The 25,927-nt window shown below is 51.2% G+C and overlaps 1 protein-coding gene and 1 long non-coding RNA gene across 6 annotated transcripts in view; one reads left to right on the top strand and one right to left on the bottom strand.

Annotated features, from left to right (window-relative positions):
• Positions 1–25,927, top strand: part of MIDEAS (mitotic deacetylase associated SANT domain protein) — a 65,903-nt gene that overhangs the window by 36,292 nt on the left and 3,684 nt on the right. For both annotated transcript variants that reach the window (XM_015240762.3, XM_015240761.3), the window contains exons 2-12: positions 7,743–9,430; positions 10,563–10,862; positions 15,739–16,084; positions 18,041–18,107; positions 18,591–18,733; positions 18,867–18,970; positions 19,441–19,516; positions 20,211–20,299; positions 22,405–22,554; positions 23,723–23,938; positions 25,486–25,682. In XM_015240762.3, coding sequence (XP_015096248.2) covers positions 7,979–9,430; positions 10,563–10,862; positions 15,739–16,084; positions 18,041–18,107; positions 18,591–18,733; positions 18,867–18,970; positions 19,441–19,516; positions 20,211–20,299; positions 22,405–22,554; positions 23,723–23,938; positions 25,486–25,682 — 3,140 coding nt within the window. In that variant the 5' untranslated portion in view covers positions 7,743–7,978. The remainder of the gene's footprint in view (positions 1–7,742; positions 9,431–10,562; positions 10,863–15,738; positions 16,085–18,040; positions 18,108–18,590; positions 18,734–18,866; positions 18,971–19,440; positions 19,517–20,210; positions 20,300–22,404; positions 22,555–23,722; positions 23,939–25,485; positions 25,683–25,927) is intronic.
• Positions 427–25,852, bottom strand: LOC140696971 (uncharacterized). Of its 4 annotated transcripts, XR_012073747.1 has the most exons (7): positions 25,449–25,852; positions 21,566–21,705; positions 18,202–18,257; positions 17,840–17,988; positions 5,797–5,919; positions 5,141–5,394; positions 427–3,939 (listed from the first exon to the last, which is right to left on the bottom strand). It is a non-coding gene; the product is annotated as an uncharacterized lncRNA (long non-coding RNA). The 4 variants fall into 4 exon arrangements; XR_012073745.1 differs by having other exon boundaries at positions 17,840–18,257; XR_012073746.1 differs by lacking the exon at positions 18,202–18,257.

Raw genomic sequence — 25,927 nt, 5'->3', positions numbered from 1 at the left:
TCATGCCTCCTGGGCAGGGCACAGCACCCTGGCAGGCAGCTACCTGGGGAGTGAGGAGCAGTGGATCCTTGGAAACTGCACTGTGTCAGGCCATGACCCTCTAGCCTTTCCCCTCTTCTAGCACCCGGGCACCTCCTGGCTGCTTATGAAGCACTGCAGATTTCCCACCTTGGTCCTGCCCCCTGTTACCAGACCCATGGACCAATCTCTCAAGGGTGGGTTTGAGAAGCACTGCTCAACATAGATAGGCAGCAGGGTGTGATGGAGTCCTGGTTTGGAGTCAGCCAGCTTGGATTTGAAGCCTGGCTCCCCACTGGTGACCTCAGGCTGTGATCTGGAACAAGTTACTTTTCAAAGCCAACCTTTCCTCGTTTCTCAGATAGGAGTAAGTGGTTATGCTAGTAAGTAGTCCTCACACACATTGGACACGTGGGCATTGCTGGTGGGTATTATTTCATGTGGCAGTTGCTCATTACAAAGGTGATGCCTGGACTCAGGCCTTGTCCCCCCTGCCCCTCCCTGGGCACCTAAATTCCTCAAAGGTAGAAACTAGTGAGTGGTGACTCCTGGACTAGACACATAGGTATCTGATAGCCAGTTTACTGCCCTCTCCATTGGGCCACACTACCTCCAGGCCCTGCTTCTTCCAGCCTTGGTGCAGAAACAGAAAGGAAAATTAAAGAAGCATTATGGGATAGTGGTTAAAACTGAGTAAAAGCTTGAAGATTCAGAAAGGGTGAGAACAGTATGTGCCAGAGGTCTGCCTGGAGGAGATAGGACTGATAGGAGGCAGGTTGTCAGAGTGGAGGCAGGACTTCCAGGCAGAGGGAATAGCTCCAACAAAGGCTCAAAGTCAGGGAACTCTTCCCAGGGTCACCTGTTCCCTGTGTGTATTTCTAGACCCAGGATAGGCCACCTTGCATTATAATCAATGTGTGTTTCTGTTTTTCTCCCCCACTGGGCTGGGAGCTCTATGTGGGCAGGGACTGTATCTTGTCTCCTGTGTCTCCCCAGAGCCTGGCTTACAGCCAGTGCTGAGCAAATGTTTATTGAGTGGATGAAGGGGCAATGGGCTGATCTGCAGGGCTACAGAGGGTGTGTGTATGGGGGGCAGGGGTATAGGCAGGGCAAGGCCATGTTAAGGTGGGTCCCTGTGAGTGGTCTTCTCTGTATGTTGGTGTAGGGCAGAGTCTGGCACTGGGGCTCAGGCAGACTCCAGAGAGCCCTGCTCTAGACCTGCTGGTGAGCCAGGCCCTTCCAGAAGGGGAAGGGGAGCTGGTGCAGACTCTGGTGGCATGAGCCCTGTAGGGTATGAGAGGGTTGTGAGGTCCGCTCCAGGGCTGGCTGCAGGGACACTTGCTCCGTCTCTTCTGGGGAGAGCCCAGGCCTGCCAGCTTCCACTTCACCCTGGGAGTCCTGAATCCTGTGGAAGGGGTTTCCTGGGCTGCCTGTAATCCTCTGTGGCCCTTGCCTAGGAGGGAGGCAGCTACCCCCCAAGTGTGGGTGAAAGCTGGGCCTGGAGGCTCTATCCTTTCCTGGCCCTGCCTGGGACTCGATGTTTCCTATCTGCTGCAGCTTCCCTCCAGTAAAACGGACACGGTTCTCCTGGCTCACATGGACATCGTGGGCTTGTCTGTGGGGCAGTGGGGGAGGGGATGATAGAGGTCAACGTCTGAAGGAAGCCCTGGGAGTGCCTCATAAGGCAAAGGATTTCCCTCTCACAAGTATCCTTTTAGAAACATCTTAGTGTTGCCTTTTTTACGGTCAAAGCTCGAACTGCAGCCAGCTCAAACCCCGGTTGAGCCCGGTCAGCTTGGCGGCTGAGACCCCTGGGACTCATGACTCCCTGGCCTATCAGCCTGGCCGCTGCCTTTCAGAGCTGAAGTTCAGTCTGGAGAAGTGATAATCCGGGGACTCCCTCTGGACTTGGCACAGGCACATCACGGGGCCTGCTTTCTCACACCCCCAGGGGAACTGACACTTGTGGGAGGCAGGGCCTCATCTCTGTGGCTGGCGTCTCCTTCCTTATTAGTTTTATGTACCCCTTGAGAACAGGACATGTGTGTCCAGAGGCTTGAAGAAATGGGGCCCTTCAGCCTGGGTGTGAACTCCCAGTTAGAGGAGGGCACATAGCATTGCAGATGGTTGCACTATGCCCAGAGGGAAAGTCTGTCTAGGGCCTGGGCACCTTTAGCTGGTCCAAGATGGCAGTTACAGGCCACTTGCACAGTCTGGCTGTAGCCAGAGGCCCCCGAGTATCTGAGAGAGAGCTTTTCAGGATATGAGCCTGGACTGGAAGGCCAGCTGGGCCATGCTGGGCTCCTCTAAGGAGGGCCCCTTACCACTGCCCCCTGGCATCCTAGATAGACACCTTGGTGTTTTGAGGTCCATCCCAGCCATGTCTTGGCACGAGGTGAACAGATCCACAGGCTCATGTCCCTGGCCATGGTCTAGGCAGGGGTGGGAAGCCTTGAGGGAAAAAAAGTGGAGCAGAGACAATAGTGGGACTGGCACTTTCCCAGTTGTCCTGCATGTAGTGTGGGGGCAGTGAGTGACAGTCAAGGGGCAAGTGGCTTATGGGCCCACAATTGGAGAAGGATTTGTGTTCAGCTTAGTTGGATGGATCCTGTGGCCACTGATGGGGTAGGCTGGGGTTGGGTAAAGGGGCTGGGCCTTTTGCTTCATTCAGCATCATGGGGAGCTTTGATATGCATTGGAAGAAAGACCGGAAGTCAGGGCCAGGCAGGAGCCCAGGGTGGATACATCGGCTATGAGTAGTGCCTCTGCCCAGGCTTGGCTCTGACTCACCTCAGGCACAGGTACAAGCCAAGTGCCAAGGTACAAGGATCAGCAAACTCTGCCCCACTGGAGCTTGCTGTCTGCTGGAGACTAAGAGATAGGTACCTAGAATTCAGTATGCTGAGCACAGTCATGCGGTTTAGAAGTATTATGAACTCAGAGTGTTGTTCCTGGCTCAGCCCTGGGGTGAGGAAAGACTTCCTGGAGGAAGCAGTGTCTGAGACCTGAAGGATGAGTAGGACTTGGTCAGGTGAAAGGGGCGGGAAAGTGTACGAGGCAGAGGAACTGCCTGGTCAAAGACCTGGAAACAAAGCAGGAACAGCCCTGAATGATGGCTCCAGCATGGAATGTTGAGAGAAGTAGCAGGAGCCCAAGTCTGCAGGGACTTGTGGGCCAGATAGGAAGTTTAGACTTGGTCCTAAGATAGCCTCTTTGGTGCTCAGGGAACTGGCTGGCCTAGAGATTTGGGGCCTTGTTGGATGCCACATTTTGGTCTGTTTGGCCTTTGAGCTGTGACCTCCTCTTCCTAGTGCTGAGTTTGTAGGGCCAGGGGTGGCACAGGTAAGAGCAGGAGCTTGGGAGTGTTAGCCTCCTGGGATCAGGGGGGTCCCTTAGTTGTCTTTCAACCCCAGGTCAGAGTCGAGCCCCTGGGGCCACTGGGACCAAGCTGGGCACCCCTTTCCTATGTAACCTTGACTCAGAATAGTTTTGTCTCTCGGATGATAGTGCTGAATGCCCCAAGCTTGTGAGTGGCCCTAGTCCCCTCAATGGTCATGACTTGGCCCATTGCCCTGTGCTGAGGGCTCACAGGACTCTCCCAGCCAATGTTGGGCATGTAGCTGGGCTGCTGATGGCACATGGGGAGCAGTGTGTGTTCAGTTGCGTCCTTGGAGGGCATGGTGTCACCACCAGCATAGAACACCCAACAGCCTTTTCAGCACCTTCCCTCATGTGTCTGCAAAACACATGTGTGGGCTCAGCACTGTTTTCTTTTCTTAGTGCACATTGCTTTCATCTGTAGAGAGAAAGTGCTTCTCACCATAGATGCTTCTGAAAGCCCCATAGGTCCCCAGCCATTGAGATCAGATTCTTGCCATATCTTCTGCCCAGGGCTGTCTGTGGTGTGCAGCAGCGAGGCTCCTGGAGGAAGGGAAGGGTGAGTAGAGCCCAGATAGACAGTCAAACAGACTGACAGAGTGGGTGTAAGTGTCTGGGGCCCCATGATGTCTGTGGGTTTCCTTTTGCAGTGTTTCTGCATCCGTTGTTAGGCCCTGCAGCTGGTCCCAAGGGTGAGCTGCCTGCAGGAGTTCCTCATTACACCCTCTTCCCCGCAACCTCAGGGAGTTGGCCCATCGGTCGGCAGCCTTCAGAAAGGATGGCTTCCTTCCTCTTCCTCATTGTGAGGAAGGCCAGGTTGACTTCCACGTGAGGGACAGAGGAGGGGGGCTGGGGCAGAAAAACTGGGAGGAAGTGGTTCAGTCCTGGCCAGAGTTGCAGGCTGTGAGGTGGTATGAGAGCTGGAAGCCCCACCAACAGCCACCAGAATTGAGACAGGGGTGGGCTTGCAGGGGCCGGAGGGTCCAGGCTTGGAGAGCAAGGCTGAAGCAGCCAGTGCAGTCTCAGGCTTCCCTGTGGAACTCCCACACCGGCTGATGCCTCTGTGGGAAAGCTCCTTCCTCCCCTCCCTTCCTGTCGCACTGAGGGTCTCAGATGAACTGGAGCAGAACAGGAGAGGTTTACCTGTCAACAGTTCAGGTAAGGGTCAGGGGCTTCCCAGTGCCAGTAAGGAGGGATATCCGTGTGCAGAAAATCCTTGCTCTGAGACCATTGAGAGCGTGTTGTGGAAGGAAGGTGTGCAGAGAGGGCCCTGGTGTCTTAGTGGCATGTCTTAGGGATAAGGAATAAGAGCTTGGTCTTTGAGTCAGGCAGACCTAAGTTCAATTCCTGGCTCTGCAACATAATTACCATGTGACCACTGGCAGGTTACTTAGCCCCTCTGAGCCTGTCTAGCTCACCTATAAAGTGGAGGTTAAAATAAAAATGCTTTATGCTTCAGTTTCATGCTGTCTTATAAAGCTGTTGTAGGAATTAAACATGTGCAAAGCATTGAGGACCTGCCTGGCACAGGTGCATCATCATCATCATCATCATCTTTATTATTGTTATTATTGTTATTATTACTGGCTGCTGCTGCTGCTGCTGCTGCTGCTACTGCTACTCCTCCTCCTCCTCCTCCTCCTCCTCCTCCTCCTCCTCCTCCTCTGTGTCCTGCTGCCTTGGTGTGTCCCTTCCCCCCTCCCTCCAGGGTCCCCTGTTTTCTCCATCCCCTCAGATAACTGACCTTTCTTCTCTGAGGGTCCCAGATCTGGCTGTCTGTGCTCTTAGCACTGTTAGCCTTCCGATGGGGGTGAAAGGGAGGCCTCTCGAGAAGCTTCTGGAGCAATTCAGCCTCCTCAGAATTGACCCATTTGATTTCTTCGAAGCAGGTCCCTGGTGCAGCTTTGGAAGCCTACTGTGGTGTCCTGAGGAAAGGCCCTCCTTGATGTGCAGGGTGGCGGGTGGGAGGTAGACCAGCAGAGTCCAGCCTTTCTTGGCCTGACCAAACAGTGGCAGGTGAGCCAGTCTGGGACTGGGGCAGGAGTAGCCCCGCCTTGGATCCTCTTTCACAGACTCCACCTCCATCTCTCCAACCCAATGTGGGGAACCGCTCTCCACTAGGGCTGAGCTGGCCATCCCTGTGCCTTGGTACCCTCCATTGGGCACACACTCACACATGCGCCAGGCCCATCTGCTACGTGGGCCTTCCCTTCCTCAAAGCCCCAAGCCCTGTGCAGTGGCTCACAAGGCGACAGCGCTGTGATGGGGGATGTCTGTGTACTGTTGGGGGGAGGGGAGGCTCCCAGCTTCCGAGGCACGTGGACCTGCCAACTCTCCCTCGGCCCCCTCCCCTCCCCTCGAGCCAGCACGTTCTTCCTTCCTCTGCAGACACACACGTACTTGTAGTTGGTTCATGCTGATTGGAGAGGCAGAGCCGGACTCCGGTAGCCAGGACAGCCCCACCCGGCAGCTTCACGATGGCGCCCAGGGTTGTTTTCAGTCTAGGTGCTGGCTTTGGGTTGGCTGTCAGAGAATGAGAGTTCAAAAGCAAGAGAAAGGGGTTTGTTCAGAAGGTGGTTTCTGTGGCCTCGGCACTCTCTGCTTGTCCAAGTCCTCCCCTTGGGCGGGTGCCTGGGTGACTCGGAAGCCCTCCTAGTCTCCCCCACCCCTAGCTTCCATAGGCGAGACAAAGTGGGTGCGAGCCGGGAGAGTCGCTCTCACTCACAGCAGGGCCGGGAGCTGAGGAAGGAAATGGAGGAGGAAGTTCCTCCCCTTCTGGGTGCTGGGTGAAAGTGAAAGGCGGCAGGGGGCCGGAGTGAGTCACGGCCGCTCCGGGAGGGGAAGGGCTGGGGAGCTGCGGAAGCCTGCGGAGGAGCGATAGCGCGGCGGCCTCTCTGGGGCCAGGGGCATCGCCAGGTATAGCCAGGGCTTCATACTAGAGCCTGCCCAGTATGCCCAGCCCCAGCCCTCCTCTGCTCTCGCCTGGTTTTCTGGAAAATCCCCAGGCTGCTAACGAAGACCGGAGCGTCTAGGTTCTGACGTCTGAAGTCAGCCTGGTCCTGCAAATTTATTTGCAGGGGCTTCCTGAGTCCTCTTCCCCTCCCTTCCCCTTCTAGACAGACTGGCTCAGGACCAGAATTTTAGCATGGGGAAGAGATGGGCCATGTAGCTCCCACATTTGCCAGCTTCCTAGAAGGGGAAAAACAAAACAAAAAAACCCAAACAAACAAAAAACCTCTGAAGAAAGAAAAAGGCCTTTGAAAACACATGCAAGTTATACGTGTAAGTTATAACTTGCATGTAAGTAATAAAAACACATGTAAATTATAAAATACTGGTCTCAATCCTGTCTGTTCTGTAGCAGGATAAATAGAGCAAACTGTTTTTGTTAAGTCAGAAAACAAACACGGGAACATTATGAGCACTTTAGTCACGGCATGTCACGGAATAACCTTCTGGACCTAAGTTCTAGCAATCTGAACCCCCTCAATATCATAACTATACAGTTCCTTCGCTACAGATGCCAGGAGCTCTTTGGCAGTGGGAAAGGGTGAGTGGGGACTGCTGACCAGCTACCAGGCTGGATCCTGTCTCCAGGCAGCTGGGGGTTGCAAAACAGGTTCTGTGCTAGTTTGGGGAAGACTCTGGCAGCTACGGTTCCACCCAGCAGCTCCTCCCAGGGGTGGGGCTAGGACTGCACATATCTTTCATGTAGGGGCCTCACCTACATGCCTCAGTGCAAAAGACCCAAGCCTAGCCTTGGGCCCAGGACTCTGCAAGGGCCTGGTGGAGCTCCCAACCCTTGGGCTGCACAGTTGGGAGTGATTCCTATTTTCTCTACTGCCTGTTTGAGATGTGCGTGGAGTATCAGAGGAGGCATTGGCTGAATAAAACTACTTGGTCTGGTGGGAGGCTACAGCTTCAACGGATGTGAGAGGATCTGCCGAGCTGCCCAGTGGGCTGAGGAGGAGAAGGGAATCCAATATGGCCTTTGTCACCCAGGGGCTTAGGCTGGATCTCAGCCCCACTGGCCCCCTTGGCAGCTTCCTTGTGCAGTGTGCAGGTTACACAACTAAATGCAATAGATCTGGAGTCTAACTAGGAGGGCAAGGTGGTGGGACAAGAGGAGAGACCCAGGGCACCCTGGGAGGTGCTGGCTCTGGTTACTTCTGGTGGCTTACCCAAGGTCCTGGCTGCTGCCTCACCAATGCTGCCCTGTGACCTTAGGCTTATTCCTGGGAGGCAGTGGAAACACAGGGCCTTTGAGGCCCCCCTTGCACTTGAGCTGACATCTGGGGCATCCTGGGAGACTGTAGCTGACACCGCTGCTGTTCTTCTGTCTGCAGGCTGCAGGGCCCCGTGGAGCATCATGAACTGGGAAGAGTAGAGGAGCCCAAGAGCCTCTCTTTGATGAGCAAGGAAGAGCCAGCTGTTCTTTCTCCCTGTGTCTGACCACACCATCCAGCATTTCCGCTGCCCCCACTGGCTACTGGACTAGGGCCAGACTTCCAGCACGACTGTCCCCCAGGGGATGGGCAACTGGTGAAGTAGGTCTCACTGTTGGGGCCCCGTTGGCCACACCATGAACCTCCAGGCCCAGCCCAAGGCTCAGAACAAGCGGAAGCGTTGCCTCTTTGGGGACCAGGAACCAGCTCCCAAGGAGCAGCCCCAACCCCTGCAAGCCCCACAGCAGCCCCAGGCCCCTCCACAGTCCACCAGAGTGAAGGAGGAGCCTTACTTTGGGCACGAGGGTCCGGCAGGGGCTACCCCTGCCTCCCAGCCAGTGGAACACCCCCCTCCCAACAGCCTGGCCCTGCTGAACTCTGTGGTGTATGGGTCTGAGCGAACCATGTTGTCCCAGCAGGTGGGCTCAGTCAAGTGGCCCAACTCTGTTATGGCTCCAGGGCGGGGCCCGGAGCGTGGAGGGGGTGGGGGGGTCAGTGACAGCGGCTGGCAGCAGCAGCCTGGCCAGCCTCCACCCCACTCAACGTGGAACCGCCACAGCTTGCCCCTCTACAGTGGACCCAAGGGGAGCCCTCATCCTGGCATGGGGGTCTCCACCTACTATAACCACCCTGAGGCACTGAAGAGGGAGAAAGGAGGGGGGCCACAGCTGGACCGCTATGGAAACGCAGTGCGGCCAGTGATGCCACAGAAGGTGCAGCTGGAGGTAGGGCGGCCCCAGGCACCCCTGAACTCTTTCCACGTGGCCAAGAAGGCCCCCAACCAGACGCTGCCCCTGCAGCCCTTCCAGCTGGCCTTTGGCCACCAGGTGAACCGGCAGGTCTTCCGGCAGGGCCCGCCACCCCCCAACCCTGTTGCTGCCTTCCCGCCGCAGAAGCAGCAGCAGCAGCAGCAGCAGCAGCAGCAGGCAACCCTGCCCCAGATGCAGCTCTTTGAGAACTTCTACCCCATGCAGCAGCCACCCTCTCAGCAGCCCCAGGACTTTGGCCTGCAGCCGGCCGGGCCACTGGGGCAGCCCCACTTGGCTCACCACAGCATGGCACCCTACCCCTTCCCGCCCAACCCTGACCTGAACCCAGAACTGCGAAAGGCCCTCCTGCAGGAGTCGGCCCCGCAGCCTGTGCTACCTCAGGCCCAGATCCCCTTCCCCCGCCGCTCCCGCCGCCTCTCTAAGGAGGGTGTCCTGCCTTCCACCGCCCTGGCTGGGGCTGGCACCCAGCCTGGGCAGGATCCTGCCAGCAACCTGTTCCTGCATCACTGGCCCTCGCAGCAGCCACCACCTGGCCCCCTGGGGCAGCCTCATCCTGAAGCTCTGGGATTCCCGCTGGAGCTAAGGGAGTCGCAGTTGCTGTCTGACGGGGAGAGACTGGCACCCAACGGTCGCGAGCGGGAGGCTCCTGCCATGGGCAACGAGGAGGGCATGCAGGCAGTGGGCACGGGGGACTGTGGGCAGGTGCTACGGGGTGGGGTGATCCAGAGCACGAGACGGAGGCGCCGGGCGTCCCAGGAGGCCAACCTGCTGACCCTGGCTCAGAAGGCCGTGGAGCTGGCCTCACTGCAGAACACAAAGGTGAGAGTGGCGTGGGCTGGGGCAGACCTGGCACAGGGCAGGGGGAGCCGTGTCTAGGGCTTGGGGACAACAAGTGACTCCAGGTCCACGAGGGCGGTCTTCTTACTTCACTAAAGCAAATGCAAGAACCCATCCATTTCAGGGAGTTCTGAATCTCTGTGTAGGTGTATTCACACCTGAAGGGAAGATGGGGTTTAAACACATGCAGGGTTGTGGGCAGGAAAATGCAGTACCCTCCTGTGGGTTGGCTTCTTCATTTGGGATTTGGAGGATTGGGAGAAGGGGGAAGCGGAACCGTTTACAGATCCAGTGGATTTCACAGATAAGAATGTGGTAGTGGTTACACAGGTGGTTATACTTGTCAAAATGCATCGAACGATAATTAAAAATAGGTGCATTTTGTTGTATATAAATTATACAATCTAAATGGGGAAGAAGAATGAACAGAATTTGAGCCCCTGTGTTGTACGTGGAGTTTCTTATACTTGGTCACAAGTAATTTATCATCAAACCCTATGAGAAGGATGCTGTCATTTGTCCTATTTTATTGCTAAAGAAGCTGAGACCAAGTTGGGATTTCCCAAGGTCACAGGGGTAAGATAGAAGCCTAGTATCTGACTCCAAAGGCAGTGTTTGCCCCTTCCTTCACTAGAGGTCTCAACCCTCAAAGCCCACTGGGCCAGGCTGATACATAGGAAGCTGCAGAATTTGACTTCATGCCAGCCAGTTGCCAGTGGGGAAATAGATACAGAGACCACCCTTACCTTGCCACGGGTTCCTTGCTTACTTTCTTTTGCAGAGATATGTTTTGACTATTGAGATACTATTTCACATGCCTCTCCCTGTGTAGGCAAAATAAAAAACATCTCTAAAGCCACTTGTGGCCTGAGATGGCCATCTGGGGACTCCTGCTCCAGGCCAGGATGGGAGAACCTGGCAGAAGGGAGGTTTTGGAGAGTATTTAGGAATATGGTAGGGGAAAAGGTAGCCAGGGAAAGGCAAGGTTACCAAAGACCATTGGGAACCATCATGAGTGTTTGAATCCCTGAATCAAATGTGACTAAGGGTCCCAGACCAGCAAATCAGGACTTACCTTCTAACTCTCCTCATTTCCCCCTCCCTCCTTCTCTAGGATGCCAATGGCTCTGAAGAGAAGCGGAAAAGTGTACTGGCTTCAACTACCAAGTGTGGGGTGGAGTTTTCTGAGCCCTCCTTAGCTGCCAAGCGAGCACGGGAGGACAGCGGGATGGTGCCCCTCATCATCCCAGTGTCTGTGCCTGTGCGGGCTGTGGACCCAACCGAGGCGGCCCAAGCTGGAGGTGTTGATGAGGATGGAAAGGGTCCTGAACAGAACCCCACTGAACACAAGCCGTCAGTCATCGTCACCCGCAGGCGGTCCATCCGTATCCCCGGTACTGATGCCCCAGCTCAGGTATGAGAGACGCTCCATGCAAACACCTCCAGTACCTGGGTGCCCCTGGGGACCTAATACTGTACGGGGAAAAAGGAGAATGTGGCCGTGTGGGAGGGGATTTAGGTGACCCATAGGGATATTATTTGTATTTCCAAATGAACCTTTTGAGCAAATGTACTTATGGGGAACAGAGAGACAGCTTTATACTTGAAAGTTGGTACTGTTTAGGAAAATCTAGGATGTATGAATCTCTTATTTTAGGTCAGCAAATTTTGATTGGGCCTCTAATATGGGTCAGGCCCTGTGCTAGGCACTGGGATGTAGAAATGTTTGCTTATTCTATCAGTACAAACATGTATGTTGAAATCTCTCTTAGATTGAGCTTTTTTCTATTTCTTCTTAGTTCTGTCACTATTTGTTTTATATTTTTGATGCAATTTTATTAGTTGCATACTCATTTAGAACTGGATTAGACACTTTATCATGAAATGTTTCTTTTTATCTAGTAATTTTTTTGCCTTTTAAAGTCTGCTTTGTCATATATTTAGCATTCTTCTGGTTAGTGTGGGTGGGAGGAGGATGGGATGTTTATCTTTTCCATCTTTTTACTTTCAGCCTTTCTGTATCCTTCTATCTAAGGTGTATCTTTCAAGTGGCATATAATTGGGGTTTCTTGTTATCTGTTCTAACAACCTTTGTTTTCTCACTTGAGGATTGATACAGTTCACATTTAATATAATTACTGATATACTTTGGCTTAAATCTGCTATCTTCTGTTTGCTTTCTGTTTATCCCATCCTGCCTTTTCTTTCTTCATTTTTCCCCTTTTTTGTTTTCCTCTGGGTTGATTCCGTTTGTTACTCCATTTCCCTTCTTTGTTAATTTATTAGTTATATACTTAGTATTACTCTGTTAGTGATTACCCTACCAGCCTTTCTTGTTTTTGTGAGAGAAATAAGCCCTGCAGAAAGGGATTTGAGTGACTGTTGCCTCAGTTATCTGGAGGATAGTTGATAGCACCATTCTAAATGCATAGAAGAGAAGTTAACTCATTACATAGTGAATGCCTTATGACATTAGAGCTTAATTCTCTGGTTGAGAAGTGTTCCTAGAAATTATAATGCATTCTTGGCTTATTGAAATCTACTCTTAATCTAATCCAAGAGTACTTTACCTCTTCCTGGACAATGCAAAGTTCTTATAACCCTTGAACCCCATTTTCCACCAATCCCTAACTTACAGAACTATTGACATGAGTTTTCATTCTATATATATTTTAACATTGACAGGACATTATAACATTATTGTTATGTTCAGTTGTTCATTTTAGATTTATCCAAATACTGAGTGTTTTGTTGCTTTTTGTTTCTCCTCATATCTCCAAGCTTCCATCTCAGATCATTTATATACTGCTTGAAGAACATCCCTTAGCATTTCCTTTAGTGTGACTCTGTTAGGGATAAATTTTATTAGTCTTTGATGGTCTGAAATTGTTTTTATTTCATCTTCATTTTTGAATGATAGCTTTGATGGGTAGAGAATTCTGTGTCAGTAGGTTTTTTGTTTTTGTTTTTGTTTTTTTTCTCCTTGGCACTTTAAAGATATCATTCCATTGTCTTTAGGCTTCTATAGTAGTTACAGTGTTGGGAAGTCGCTATAAGCCATCTTCTTGTTCCTTTGAATGTAAGGGTTTGGGGGTTGGTTTTTTTTTTTTTGGTCATGGTTTTCAGTAGTTTTGCTGTAATACCTAAATATCATTCTCTTTGTATTTATCCTGTTTAGAGTGCTTCTTGAATATTTCTTCTGCCCCATTTCTGTCTCCTCTCCTTCTGGGACTCCAGTTACACATTTTTATTATTTTTGTTTGTTTTTAAATGGAGGTACTGGGGAATGAACCCAGGACCTTGTGCATACTAAGCATGCACTCTATCACTGAGCTACACCTTCCCTGCCTGGTTACACATTTTGTTAGAGCTTTTCACCACATCCCCTATTTTGTCTGTCATGTATTTTTCTATGTTTTCCATTTTTTTCAGTCTGATTTATCTTTCAGTTCACCAGTTCTCTCTATAGCTGTGTCTAATATGTTGTTAAGCCCATTCACTGAGCTCTCATTTTTAGTTATTTTATTTTTCAGTTATTGAATTTTCATATGGTTCATTTTTAGAGTTTCTAGTTCTTTGATGAGATTCACAACTTTGCCTTTTATTTTATTGCATAACTTAAGCATAGGTTTCTTAAAGTTTATGTCTGATAACTGCATTAATGGGATCCCTATGGATCTGTTTCTATTATCTGCCATTTCTTGTTTTTCAGTCACATCTTGCTCTCTTGTATATCTGGTTATTTTTTATTGAATGTCAGACATTATACATAAAACATTGTTGAGGTAATTAAAGATTCTGGGTGACGTTCTTCTCTACTGGAGAGGATTTATGGTAGCAAAGAGCACAAGCAGTCCTGGATTACTTTAAATCAGATGGCTTGAAGCTGGGCATTATTCCATTTGAGGACGAGTCTCAAATGTTTCTGATGCACCTTTATTTCAAGGATATAGCCCTTTGGAGTCCCAATCCAAAGCCTGGGGGTTTACCAGGCTCTCCTTCCTTGGCAAGCTTTAAACTCCAGTTTTTATTCTGCTGGATCCTTGAATTTATTAAAAACTCTACTCATTTTCTCAGCCTCTCAGTTGCCTCTTCCGTAATAGCATCTATCTCTAGGGAAAATACAACTTACGTATTTTGGTGTTCCTCTTTTTCCTGGATCTTGGCTCTTTAATTCTTTGCGAACTAATTTGCTCTCTGATACCTGCAAAACTGTGGTTTTTGTACTGAATCTGGATTTTTTCATTATTCTTAGCTGGGGAGTCAGCCTGCATGCCTGCTGTCTGTAACAGAAAGGAGAGCTCCAAGGTTAGCATGCGCAGCACAGTCTCTGCTCTCTGGGATCTTGTTCTCTGGTTAGGGAAATGCTTGTATTAGAGGCTGGAGGCTAGAGGCCTGGGCAGCTTGTCCTGAGGGTGGCAGGAAGGAGCTTGAGCAACTACACAGCTCAACATGTCCATTTCATAGATGAGGAAATAGATCCAGAAAAGGCAAGGGGCTTGCCTAGGGTCACACAGCCAAGTAGTAGCAGAGCTAGTCCTGGAATTTGAATCTCTTGAATCCTGCCCGAGTACTTTCTGGGGAGGGAGGGAGGGAGGTCTGTCTGTCTGTCTATCTATCTATCTATCTTTGTAGACATTTTCAATCATGTGCAAAAGTAGAGAGAATGGTATAATGAACCCTAATATTTAGCTGCTCAACCTGTCTTCTTTCATTTATACCTCTACTTCTCCCTGCCACTGGATTTTTTTTTTTTGAAGCAAATCCCAAATATCACATGATTCTATCCATAAATACTTTGGTTTTGTATCTTAAGTACATCATACACAAGGATTCTCTTTCCTTCTTTCTTCCTTCCTTCTTTCCTCCCTCATTCCCTCCCCTCTTTTCCTTCCCTCCCCCAATCTCTCTCTTTCTCTGTTTCTTTCCTTCCCTCCTCTCTTCCTTCCTTCTTCCTTCCTACAATACCATTATCACACCTAAAAAATCAATATTAAAATATTGTCAAATATTCAGAATAGTTTTAAATCCATTTTCTCTATTATGAAATCACAAATCATTACAGCTAGCTGAGTTCGTGTTGGATTTCTCATCTATCAAGTTTGGGGGCTTTTGGCGTCACTGATTTTTTTTTTTTCTGTGCAGTCATATTGTTCCCCTAAGGGGGGAAGCATGAACAATGTCATTTCTTCCTAGTCTTAAAACAGCAGAGAGGGTACAAATAGCTAACCAGCATGGGCAAGGCATCATGGGGAGTCAGGGCCCTCTGCTGGAAGATTGTGTGGGAGCTGGAACCTGAGAGGAGAGGAAAACCTGTTGTTCCCAGTCCCACTCAGTCAGTGTGGCCAATCTTACCTGTGTACCCAGGGAGATGATTGAAGTCGCTCACCCCCTATAGGGCTTCATTCTCTTTTGAGCCAATGATAGGCCCCCATTCCTCTACAGCCATGCCTTCTACTCTGTATGGAGCCCATGAGGCGTACCAAGCAGGGAGAAGTGTAAGCCAGTAGGGCTAACCTTTGACAGCACAAGTAGGCTAGCCTGTGATAGTAGGACTAATACTATGAGAATTAAAGTTCTTCAAGGACAAGGGCTGTCCTGTTCACTGTGTGGTCCCTCAGGTCTTGGCACACAGTATGGGCCACCATCTAATACAGAGCTTGGAGTGTAAGTAGTGGTAGCAGCCAGTATTGATTAATTGCTATGTACCAGGTCTTGTTCTCAGTGATTCCGACGTATTCATTCATTTAGTCCTCATAGCTACCCCATCATGTAGGCACTTTTTATTCCCCTGTTAAAAATGATGATGCCCAGAGAGTTAAGTAATTTTAAGTGGTAAGTAAAAGAAGTGGATCCCAGTCCAAGCAATCTAGTTCCAGAGCCTGGGCCCTCAACCACTATAATCCCCTGCCCTGTAGCATACTTTTCAGCAGGGGTTGGCAACTATGACCTGTGGGCCAAATCCAGCCCTAAGAATGGTTTTTACCCTTTTCAAAGGATTATTTAAAAAGGGAGTAGAGGGCCAGGAAAAGAAGAATATGTACCAAAGAATATATGTGTCGCCCACAAAGCCTAAAATATTTACTCTCTGGCCCTCGGCAAACTGCTGACCCCTGCCCTAGAGGAGACAGTAAGAAAGGCTTTTGGACCTGTTCCCTATCTTAGGCTTGCCTCGGTGGGTGTGGTGGGCAGACTAAGTTCCAAAGGTGAGACTGGCAAGCAGTGGTCAAGACTTCAGTGTTCCCAGGACGTAAGAGGCTGAGCCGTCTTGGTTCTGTTTCATTCCCCAGGCTGAGGACATAAATATCAAGTTGGAGGGGGAAACTTCAGTGCGGAAACCAAAGCAGCGGCCGAGGCCTGAGCCCCTGATCATCCCCACCAAGGCGGGCACTTTCATCGCCCCTCCCGTCTACTCCAACATCACCCCATACCAGAGCCACCTGCGCTCCCCTGTCCGCCTCGCCGACCACCCCTCTGAGCGGAGTTTTGAACTGCCCCCCTACACACCACCTCCCATCCTCAGCCCCGTGCGGGAAGGCTCCGGACTCTATTTCAATGCCATCATGTCGACCAGCAGCATCCCAGCCCCTCCTCCCATCACACCAAAGAGTGCCCATCGCACCCTACTCCGGTCTAGTGAGTGACTCCCCCCCCCCCCAGACCTGGCAGGAATGTGGGAGGGAGGGCAGTGAGCAGGGAAGACTCAGCTTCTGGGGCAGCTGGGGATTGGGCTGGAATGCTGTGGGAAAAGGGGCTCCACACGCTCTCCTCTGAAAGAGAGAAGGTTGTCCTGGCTCAAGGACACTTAGGTGTGGTGGAGAGGAGGTGTCAGCCCAGCCGCTTGGACTCAAATCCCAGTTCCACCATTTACTCCTACATCCCCTGTGGAAGTCATTTAAACTCCCTGGGTCTCAGTTTTTTCAATATTTAAATGAGGATGTTAGTATTTGGTTAATGATGAAATTGTCAATATATATTCAGCTGTTTTTAAATCCACAAACAGCAGTTTCCTATGATTCAACCTAATAGCTTCCTCCCAGGGCTGTGGTGAGGTTCAGATGCATTAACACACGTAAAGCACTTAACACTGTGCCTGGCGTGTCACATTTGTTCTTAATATTATGTGGCAGAGCCTGTCTCCTGGGTCTCTTCAACAGTCCTTTTGGCCCAGAGCAGACATTTTGGCTGGCCTGGATGGCGAATTGCTGAAAAATGTTGCCTACTCCACACAAGGGTTCATTTCCTCTGAGAAATGGGATAATCCTTTCTCAGGGTGATAGGATTATGTGTGAGACCAGAGGTAGCACAGGGGTGAGGCAGTGCTGTCCCTGAATTAACCTCTGACCCTGACCTCACTGTGGCATAGTTCTCTGGTGCCCCCTGGTGTCTGTGGGTGAGAAATGGCTCCCCCTGGGCCTGCTGGCCTTCAGCCCTTCAACTTCTACAGGAAGCTTCAAAACCTCTCCCTGCCTGGGTTGTGCAGGAAGAAGTCACTGTAGAGACCAGATTGGCAGCAAAGAAGAGGTCTGTCCATCCATGAATATTCATTTTGCCCTTAGCTGTAAAGTCTGAACTGGGTCCTGTGAGGGCCTCAGAAATGTCTGGGACACCATGGTCTATTCTAAAGAGAATGCAGGGTCATTAATTAGGGAGTTGAAATGGAAGCTTGGAAGACAGAAAAACAAGTTCCAGGCACTGTGGGATCAGCAGTCAGTGAGTGAAGCAGACCCTAAGCTCCGAAGCCTGCAGAGTGGTGGTAAGGAAGCCATTTATTTAAGAGAGGGTGGGGCTAGAGCTGTACTTCAACTAGGAAGCAGGTGGGGAGGGCACCCTACGAAGTAATGCAAAGGCCCGGAGGTGGGACCGTGCAGGGAGCGCCAAGAGGGAGTGATCCGCTGGGATCGAGGGTCCAGGCAAGGTGGTGGTAGGAAGCATAGATGGAAGGGAAACAGGCCTTGAATGCTGAGCTGAGGAGTTGAGCTTTTCTCTCAGGTTGCAGAGGGAAGTCAGCAGAGATTTTGTTTTTGGAGCAAGGGAGTGTCTTGACATGTAGGGCATTAACATTAGCTCGGGAGAAACTGAGGCAGAGAACCCAGCAAGGAAGTGAGAAGATAATTACGAAACAGTGATCTCCTTCACCACCTTGCTCGTGGGGTGGAAGTTTCAGCCTCTTTACCAGAGCAACTGTAGTTGAATGTTGGAGTTCATGCTGTGGTGTGGGCGCTCCTGGGGCAGGGACCCGGCTCCAGAAGTAGATCTAGTAGTAGTAGTAATAATAGTAGCTAATATTTTTTGAGGGCTTTGTGTATGATTTCATTCAATTTTCACATCAACCTAGGGAGATAGGTAGTAATAGCCCCTTACAGCAAGTGTGAAAGTGGAGGCACTCACATATTTGGTAGTCACAGCTGGTTGTCACAGTTGCAGTCTGCAGAGCCAGGACTCAGGGTGCCTGATTTCCTCGCATGAACCTCTGTGAGTCACCTCTGTGGCTCTTGAGCATATGGAGCAGCCACCTCGGGTTGGGGAGGGTGGCTTCGCTGAAGGGTGGAGGAGAGGGTGCCATTTACTAACCTGCCTTTTGTCCCATAGATAGTGCTGAAGTCACACCGCCTGTCCTCTCTGTGATGGGGGAGGCCACCCCTGTGAGCATTGAGCCGTAAGTGCAGCCCTGCCTCTGGCCCAGTGGGTGAGGGTGGCCAAGTGGGGTCAGTGCATGCAGGTGGGCCCTGTGGGCTGAGGGCTGAGCACACCTCTCTGGGCTTTTGCAGTCAGGCCTGGGCTTCACTGAACTTCCTCCTGCCAGCTTCTGTGTGGAAGTCACAGGGAAGGAAAGGACCAGCTCAGTTTGATTTTGCTCCTGAAAAGAATTAAAAGGCTAATCCAAGAGACTCTTTCCCTGTCTGTAAACCTCAAGCTTCTTCTCCCCTTTCCAGCCTCTGGGTCTTGCCTTTCTGGCAGGACCAGGTGCCACTTGCCAGGCCGTGCCCACAGAAGCCAGATTCCCTTACATCCAGCTGGGGCCTTGCTGTGCTCAGCCTCTGCCAACTACCCCCTGCATCTTTTCCATCCTCAGGGAGTAAGTCGGGTTCCCCATCCCCACATGGTGAGGCCTTACTCCCTGCCCTTTCCACCCCTGCAGACGGATCAATGTGGGCTCCCGGTTCCAAGCGGAAATCCCCTCAATGAGGGACCGTGCCCTGGCAGCTACAGACCCCCACAAGGCAGACTTGGTGTGGCAGCCGTGGGAGAACCTAGAGAGCAGCCGGGAGAAGCAGAGGCAAGGTGAGAGGGGCCGGGCCAACAGGCAAAGCAAGCACGGCCGGCTGCTGGGCAGTGGGTGGGCAAGGCCCTGCCACAACCTAGCCCTGCTCGCCCAGCCCAGCCCTAAAAGTGTGTTGCCTTCCTTCCTCCCCAGTGGAGGACCTGCTGACAGCTGCCTGCTCCAGCATTTTCCCTGGAGCCGGCACCAACCAGGAGCTGGCCTTACACTGTCTGCACGAGTCCAGGGGAGACATCCTGGTAAGACAATGCCCCTCATGGAGGGAGGGCTCCTCAGGGAGGCTGGCATGGATCTGTGTCTGCTGCTTAGGAGCCAGGCCTGTCAGGCCTGCTGATTTGAGGCAGGCGGGAGGGTTTGACCAACTTGGGGGTGGTAGGGAGTTGGCCCAAGGAAGCTCTGGTTCCAAACTCCAGGCTTTGCTGTGCAGGGTCCACACCAGTCCCTGACTGTGGGTCAGTAGGTCCCCACCCTCAGACAGGGGTGTCATTGAAGGCCTTCTCCCTCTGTGGCTGCCTGCCTTGGGGGCTGTGTGTTCCCTCTTAAGAGGCCCTGAGCAGGCCCACCCCCCATGACCTTGTCATCTTGCCAGACCTACTGCTTGTCCTCAGCTAAAGGGGCCAAGAGTAAGTGCCCACCCTACTCAGAGACCTGAATTTTGCCCACTGAGATCTTTGCCAGGGCCCTGACCTTTTCTTCACTTCTTTTTTAGGAAACGCTGAATAAGCTGCTACTGAAGAAGCCCCTGCGGCCCCACAACCACCCGCTGGCAACTTATCACTACACAGGTGGGCTGGCAGGGTGGGCCTGGGGCCTGGATCCTGGAGCCACGAGGGGGCTCCAGCATCAGTGGGGCCACTTCAGTGCTGAGTCATAGCCTGGGGTGCGGTGTGGGTAGGGAGGTGGGGGACGGATGAGCCCAGAGCCAGAATGAGAGAACTGACACCAATGCTGGGGTAGCTTTCAAGGGGTTTCCTGTGCCTTAGAGTGGAAGGGGGAAGGGGTGAGCCCATCCAGGCAAAAAAACCCAGGCACCAGGGAGTGCCATCCCAATTGGCATCAGTTGCCTGGCACTTGGACAACCCCCAGAGTGCCATGTCCTGTTCTGGGCGCTGTGCTTTAAGAGGGATGTTGGCCAAGTGGCATAATCGTAGCAGCTGCTGTTATCGACCCCCGTTGAGGGTTTCACCCGTCGGTGCCAGGCAGAACACCAGGGGTTCCACATGCGTTATCTCACTTAGTCTCCACCACAGCTGGGGAGGTGTCTTCTATTATTAATTCCCATTTCACAAGAGGAGAAATTGAGGCTCAGAGGCTAAGCGACATGGCCAATAAGTGCAGAAGCAGGATGTGGAGCCAGCGCTGAATGCCTCCAGAGACGGTGGTTGGATGACTTCACCCTTTTACCCTAGTCAGAACTGCCCCCCACCGTGCTCACACTCACACCCGCCTCACTCCCCTGGCTGCTGCTTTGCCCCGCAGGCTCTGACCAGTGGAAGATGGCCGAGAGGAAGCTGTTCAACAAGGGCATTGCCATCTACAAGAAGGATTTCTTCTTGGTGCAGAAGCTGGTGAGCTGGGGCTGTTTCAGGGGCAAGTGAGGGCCTGCATGGTTTGGGGCTCCCTCTGCCCATGGGGCACCCTGCAGTTGCTTACCAAGCCCTCTTAAAAAGCATTTAGGGCAATGCTTTTTAAGTAGCTGCAGAGACATTTTTCTAAATAAAACAAAAAGGGAAGTGATCGAGCCTTTCACCCCTTGGTTCTTAAGCCCCCTTCCCTCACCTCAGAGTAGCGTGGCTATACTCTGGGGTCTCAGTCCACAGCGGGGCTTGAGTGGGCACCAGACCCAGGAGCACCAAACTTAAAACAGTGACTTTCCTGAGGAAGAACAGGAGGGCTGCAGGCAGACAGACGTGAGCCATCCCAAGGGGCTGGAGTCCTTCGAAGGCCGCTATTAGTATGTGGGAGGAGAGGTCACCCTGAGATGAGGGGGGGAGCTGAGATGAGAGCTAGCAAGTGCCTCTAACTGACCTGGGGGCCTTTGCCCACTTCCTGTCAGACCCAGGGCTTCCTTCTGGTAACTCAGCTGACTGAGTGTTGGAGGCCCGAGCCTAGTTTTCCTAGATTTCTCTTGTCCTCTCCCCAAGTTCTTCTGGGAGAGTACAGTGCTTTGCTAATCCACCGGTCCTGTCTCAGAGTCTGGGCTGTGAGGAGAGTGAGTTGTGTGGACCACTGAGGGAAAAGGGCTTCCCAGAATGTGCTTTCTCCTCCTGGGATTGTAGGTTGTGCCAGGACGCCCTGGGCCGGGACAGAGTGCTGACAAATCTCCTACAGGGGCCCTGTTGTGAGGACAGTCGTTTGCTGTGCTCCCTGAATGGGCAGTACTGCCGGGAAGTACACGCCTGTGAAGCTCACTGAGGCGCCCCTAATGCCTTAATGAAGAGAGCAGACCATTAGTCAGGCAAACAGATGATCAGAGGGAATTGATAGTAAAAGTGTAAACAGGATCTAATTAATACATTTCTGACTTGGCCATTCCTGTGAGATGAATCATGTCTGTTTCCTGCACGCACAGAGGGCCCTCTCTGACCTCTTGGGCTCTGTGGACGGGACCTGCTAGCTCCCAGCCCAGCCCAGCAGTTGGCTGAGCAGTCTGGGAGCCTGGGGGGAGTGGGGAGAGTCTGAGAAAACAGCTGCGTGGGGGAAAGCCATCCAGAAACCAAACCCAGTGGCCAAATGGATTTGTGAAACGGGAGGGATAGGGTTTCAGAGCTTGGAAGGCCCTTGGAGATCATCTAGTTTCACCCCACTCACCACTTCCACACCAAGAGACTTGCCTGAGGCTACACAGCCATTCAGTGGCAGAGTTGGGAACAAGACTTGGTTTTCAAGGACTTTCATGTTAGTCTCTCTTGAGTTCCTCCCCAACAGAGGACAATTTGACATTTCTCTGTCCTCGCTTATCCGTCACTGCTGCCTAGAGAGGAATGAAATTGTTTTCTTGGATTGATGTAGAGAGGCTGTGTTGCCAGGTCTAGGCTGGCTTTGAATGTGGATTGTGCCCAGACTTTTTCCCCTTTAAACTTTTTCTTTTGAGAAATCTCAAGCTTACAGAAAAATGGAAAGAATAGCATAGTGAACACCCATATACCTCCCAGATTTACCAATTGTTAATATTTGCCACATTTGCTGTCTCTCTGTGTCTATATATAATTGCACACATACACCTATTCCTTCTGTTTTAACTAAGCATTAAAAGTAAGTTACATTAAAAAAAAAACAACCCACAAAAAGTAAGTTACAGGCATCATGACATTTGACCTAAATATAAGATAAGAATATTCTCTTACAAAACCGTAGTACCATTATCACACCCAAGAAATTTAAACCGATACAATAATGCTCTCTAATGTGCAATTCATATTCAAATCTCAGTGGCTCTATGTTGTCCTCTTTAGTTTAGTTTTGTTTTTTTTCCAATAGTGCTGAAGGCTTGGTTAATTGAATTAGTCAGTGGTTTGCGCAGAGCAGGCGTTGTTGGAGAAATGCTTGTATTTCCTGGGTTTATTGGCTTTAGTGTTTGCTTAGGTTAAGGGGGACACGCAGGGATGAGAAAGTACCCCCAAACAGGTGAGCTGAACCAGGAACTCTGACCTCTGTTTTGGCTCCAAACCAGATCCAGACCAAGACTGTGGCCCAGTGTGTGGAGTTTTACTATACCTACAAGAAGCAGGTGAAGATTGGACGGAATGGGACGCTAACCTTCGGGGATGTGGATACAAGTGATGAAAAGTCAGCCCAGGAAGAGGTTGAAGTGGATATTAAGGTGACTCCCTTCCCAGCCTCAGCTGCTTAGAGCCTGGGCTGGGTCTGATGTGAGGGCTGAGCTGGGAGCCTGAGGCTGATCTCTCCAGGAGTCCCTGGAGGGCAGAGAGAAGGAGGCAGTGTCTCTGACAGCCCCAGGGAGCTGATGTCCTGGGCACTGGCCCTGGACCTTTGGGTTCCCCTCTCTATTTGCCAGTGTCATCATAATACATCGTACTGATGCAGAACATTGGGGGATATTTCCCACAGTATTTACACCAGCATTGACTTGCTGTCTCCTCATAGCAGACCTCTAACACGGTTTCCCAACTTTAGTAATACTTGTATCACCTTTATGAACTCTGCTATTTCTGCATCCTACCATATGTCACCATTACTATCTTTGTCATATCCACACTTGTGCTACTACTTAATGTTTTCCTTTAAGTCAGCTCATTTTGTACCCAAAAGGGAAGCTTTATATCACAGTCATAAATAGGAAACCAGTGTTGCTTGTCATAGGAAGTACTGGTAAAAATATATATGAAAACGAATGTTATTAAATTCTAGCTAGATACTATGACCTGCCAAGGCTCTAGGGTAAGGCCTGACCCCTCCTTGTTAAGTATAGAGAAGTATAAAAGACGTATTAACACCAACTCCAGACTTTTTCCTTGCCATAATCAGGACTGAAAGAGAGCTTAAGAGAATGTTATTTAATTCTGTGCCCATGTATCTACCTAATATGATCTTGGGGTCAGAAATCCACACTTGTTGACATGCTGCTGTAAGACAGGGAGTGGCTTAGTCCTGATTTGCAGATGAGAAGGGGAGATATAGAAAACATTATCAAGGTAGCTTTGAATGGAGCTCAAGGCTGCTGCCTGGCTCCACCAGACCACCTTGCCCAAGGATGTGTCTGTTGGATACACCCAGGAGGACAGATGGCCTGTGGGGAGGGACTGGCATGCCTTTTCCTGCCCCAGCTCTATCTTAAGTGCTCACCCTGAGGATTCCCAGGGCTCAAGACTTTCCTTTTACAGGCAGACTAGCTGTGGGAGGGTATAGGGTCCCAGCACAGGAGGCTGTGCTGGGCCAGGCCAGGTAAGCAGGACTGGCAGGGTCAGAGTCGGTGCAGATGGCTGTGTGACTGAGCTGTAGGCTCACTGCCCTGTTCTTGTCCTCCATAGACTTCTCAGAAGTTCCCAAGGGTGCCTCTTCCAAGAAGAGCGTCCCCAAATGAAGAGAGGCTGGAGCCTAAGAGGGAAGTAAAGGAGACCAGGAAGGAAGGGGGGGAGGAGGAGATGCCAGAGACCCAGGAGAAGGGGGAGCAGGAAGAGGGGCGAGAGCGAAGCCGGCGGGCAGCAGCCGTCAAAGCCACACAGACACTACAGGCCAATGAGTCGGTAAGTGTGACCTCCACTTGGGGAGCCCAGGGCCAGGAGGGCAGCTGGAGATGGGCCTGGGGGTGTGAGAGGGAGGGCAGAGCAGGAACATGACAATGATCATCATCATAATGGCAGGAAATGTACTAAATACTTCAAGCTGTAAACTCATTTAATCTTCATAACCCCATGTGGTAGGTACTGTCATTATTCTCATCTAACAGGTGAGGAAATTGAGGCCCAAGATAAGACAAGTAGTAGGCAGCCTGACTCCAGAATCTGCTATTAATTTTTATACTATACTGCTCCTGTATCTGAGACTCAGAGGAAAAAGCCTTTGTGAAAACCCAGAAAGAGTATGGGACATTGGGGAAGCATCCGTGACTTATAGCTCAGACAGGGCTCTTCCTAAGAGAGCTTCGACCCTGAAAAGAATGTCTGAAACTCAGCTGAGATGATGAGAATAACAATAGTGGCCTTTCATGCATGTTGTCTGCAAAGTGCTTTCCTGTCCATTATCTCATTAATTCTTCACAATGACCCCAGAAAGTGTTAACCCCCACCTTGCAGATGGAGGAAACTGGGTTCAGAGATGCTAAGTGATTTGCCTGATGTCCCACCCTATGTCTTAGTGCAGTGCTCTGTCCACCACATCACAGGCCAAGAAGCAAGACATATTGGTCAGAGCTGTTTCTTGTCAAGGAGAGGTCCCCCAGTAGAGAGTAGGGATGGGAAGGGTCTGTTGGAGAAGTACTATGAGAGTCTTCTTTCGTTTAATTTGTGTTGTACACTTACGCTTGCTTAAAACCCCCCACAAACTGTAGACATACAGCTGTTTCCTCCCTTCTGAGCCTTGGCTGTGCTCCTGCAAGAGTTGTGTTCTGTGTACACACTCGATTGAGTTCTGCTGAATTTTTGTGAACACTTTTCCTGTGGCCGTTGACCCAGTGCATGTGTCAACTGGGGGCACTTCTAATGGCCATCTGGGGCTGCCCTAACCTGAGGCCCATGGCTCACATACCCTTACAGTACCTCTCCAGGTCTGCACCGGATGTCCTGTGCTCTCTGGCACCTGCTTGGCATTTCCCATGGTGGCTCATGTTGCCATCAGCTAGCTGTCTGCATGCCTGTCCCTTCCACTAGACTGTGAGCTTTCCGAGGGCAGGGCCTCCTGTCACCTCTGTATCTTCTGTGTAACCTGGCACATTACACAGATTTGAAGGGCACTTACAGAGTGAAGTCATGAGTAGACTAAATGACTGAAAACATAAACCCATGGCATTAATTGAGATACTAAGACCCCTGTCAAATGCATCAAGAAGTCCTGTAGCTGCTAGGACTATCCTACAAAATTACTATACCAGCAGCTTTGTAAAAATAGAGCTGGCCAAAGATAGAAAGGGCTGCTGAAAAGGCAGCGAGTGCCTCCTCACTGGAAGGATTCAAGAGGATGCTAGGGGACCATTTGGCAGGAGGGTATGACCTTTAAGAGCCCTCTACTGAGATTCCAGAATTTGGGATCCTGTCTTACCTAAATCTCTCAACTTTCCTTGTATGATCGTCTGCAGGCCAATGACATCCTCATCCTCCGAAGCCACGAGTCCAATGCCCCTGGGTCTGCCAGTGGCCAAGCCTCAGAGAAGCCAAGGGAGGGGCCAGGGAAGTCACGAAGGGCACTACCGTTTTCGGAGAAGAAGAAAAAAGCAGAGACATTTAGCAAGACCCAGAACCAGGAGAACACGTTCCCTTGTAAAAAATGTGGCAGGTGAGAAGGCAGGCCCGGTTTTCACTGGGGCTAGCCGGTTGGCCCTGGTTGGGGGAGGGGCAGAATCTCGGGAGAAGGAGGAGGAGTCGGTGCTTTCGCTTTGCCTCCTGATTGGCTCAGAGGGTTTCCAGGGCAGTGACGTCCCTTGGCAGCTTTTACCAGAGGGGAGAAGGCACTGGAATCGGGAGCCCATCGTTGGAGGGTGGGGGTTGGGCCACGTGGGGCGGAGCTGTCCGAAAGGGCCG

This window comes from Vicugna pacos, chromosome 6 (genome assembly GCF_048564905.1).
Source record: "Vicugna pacos chromosome 6, VicPac4, whole genome shotgun sequence".
Taxonomy (NCBI): Eukaryota; Metazoa; Chordata; class Mammalia; order Artiodactyla; family Camelidae; genus Vicugna; species Vicugna pacos.
This window is presented reverse-complemented; position numbering and strand designations above follow the sequence as displayed.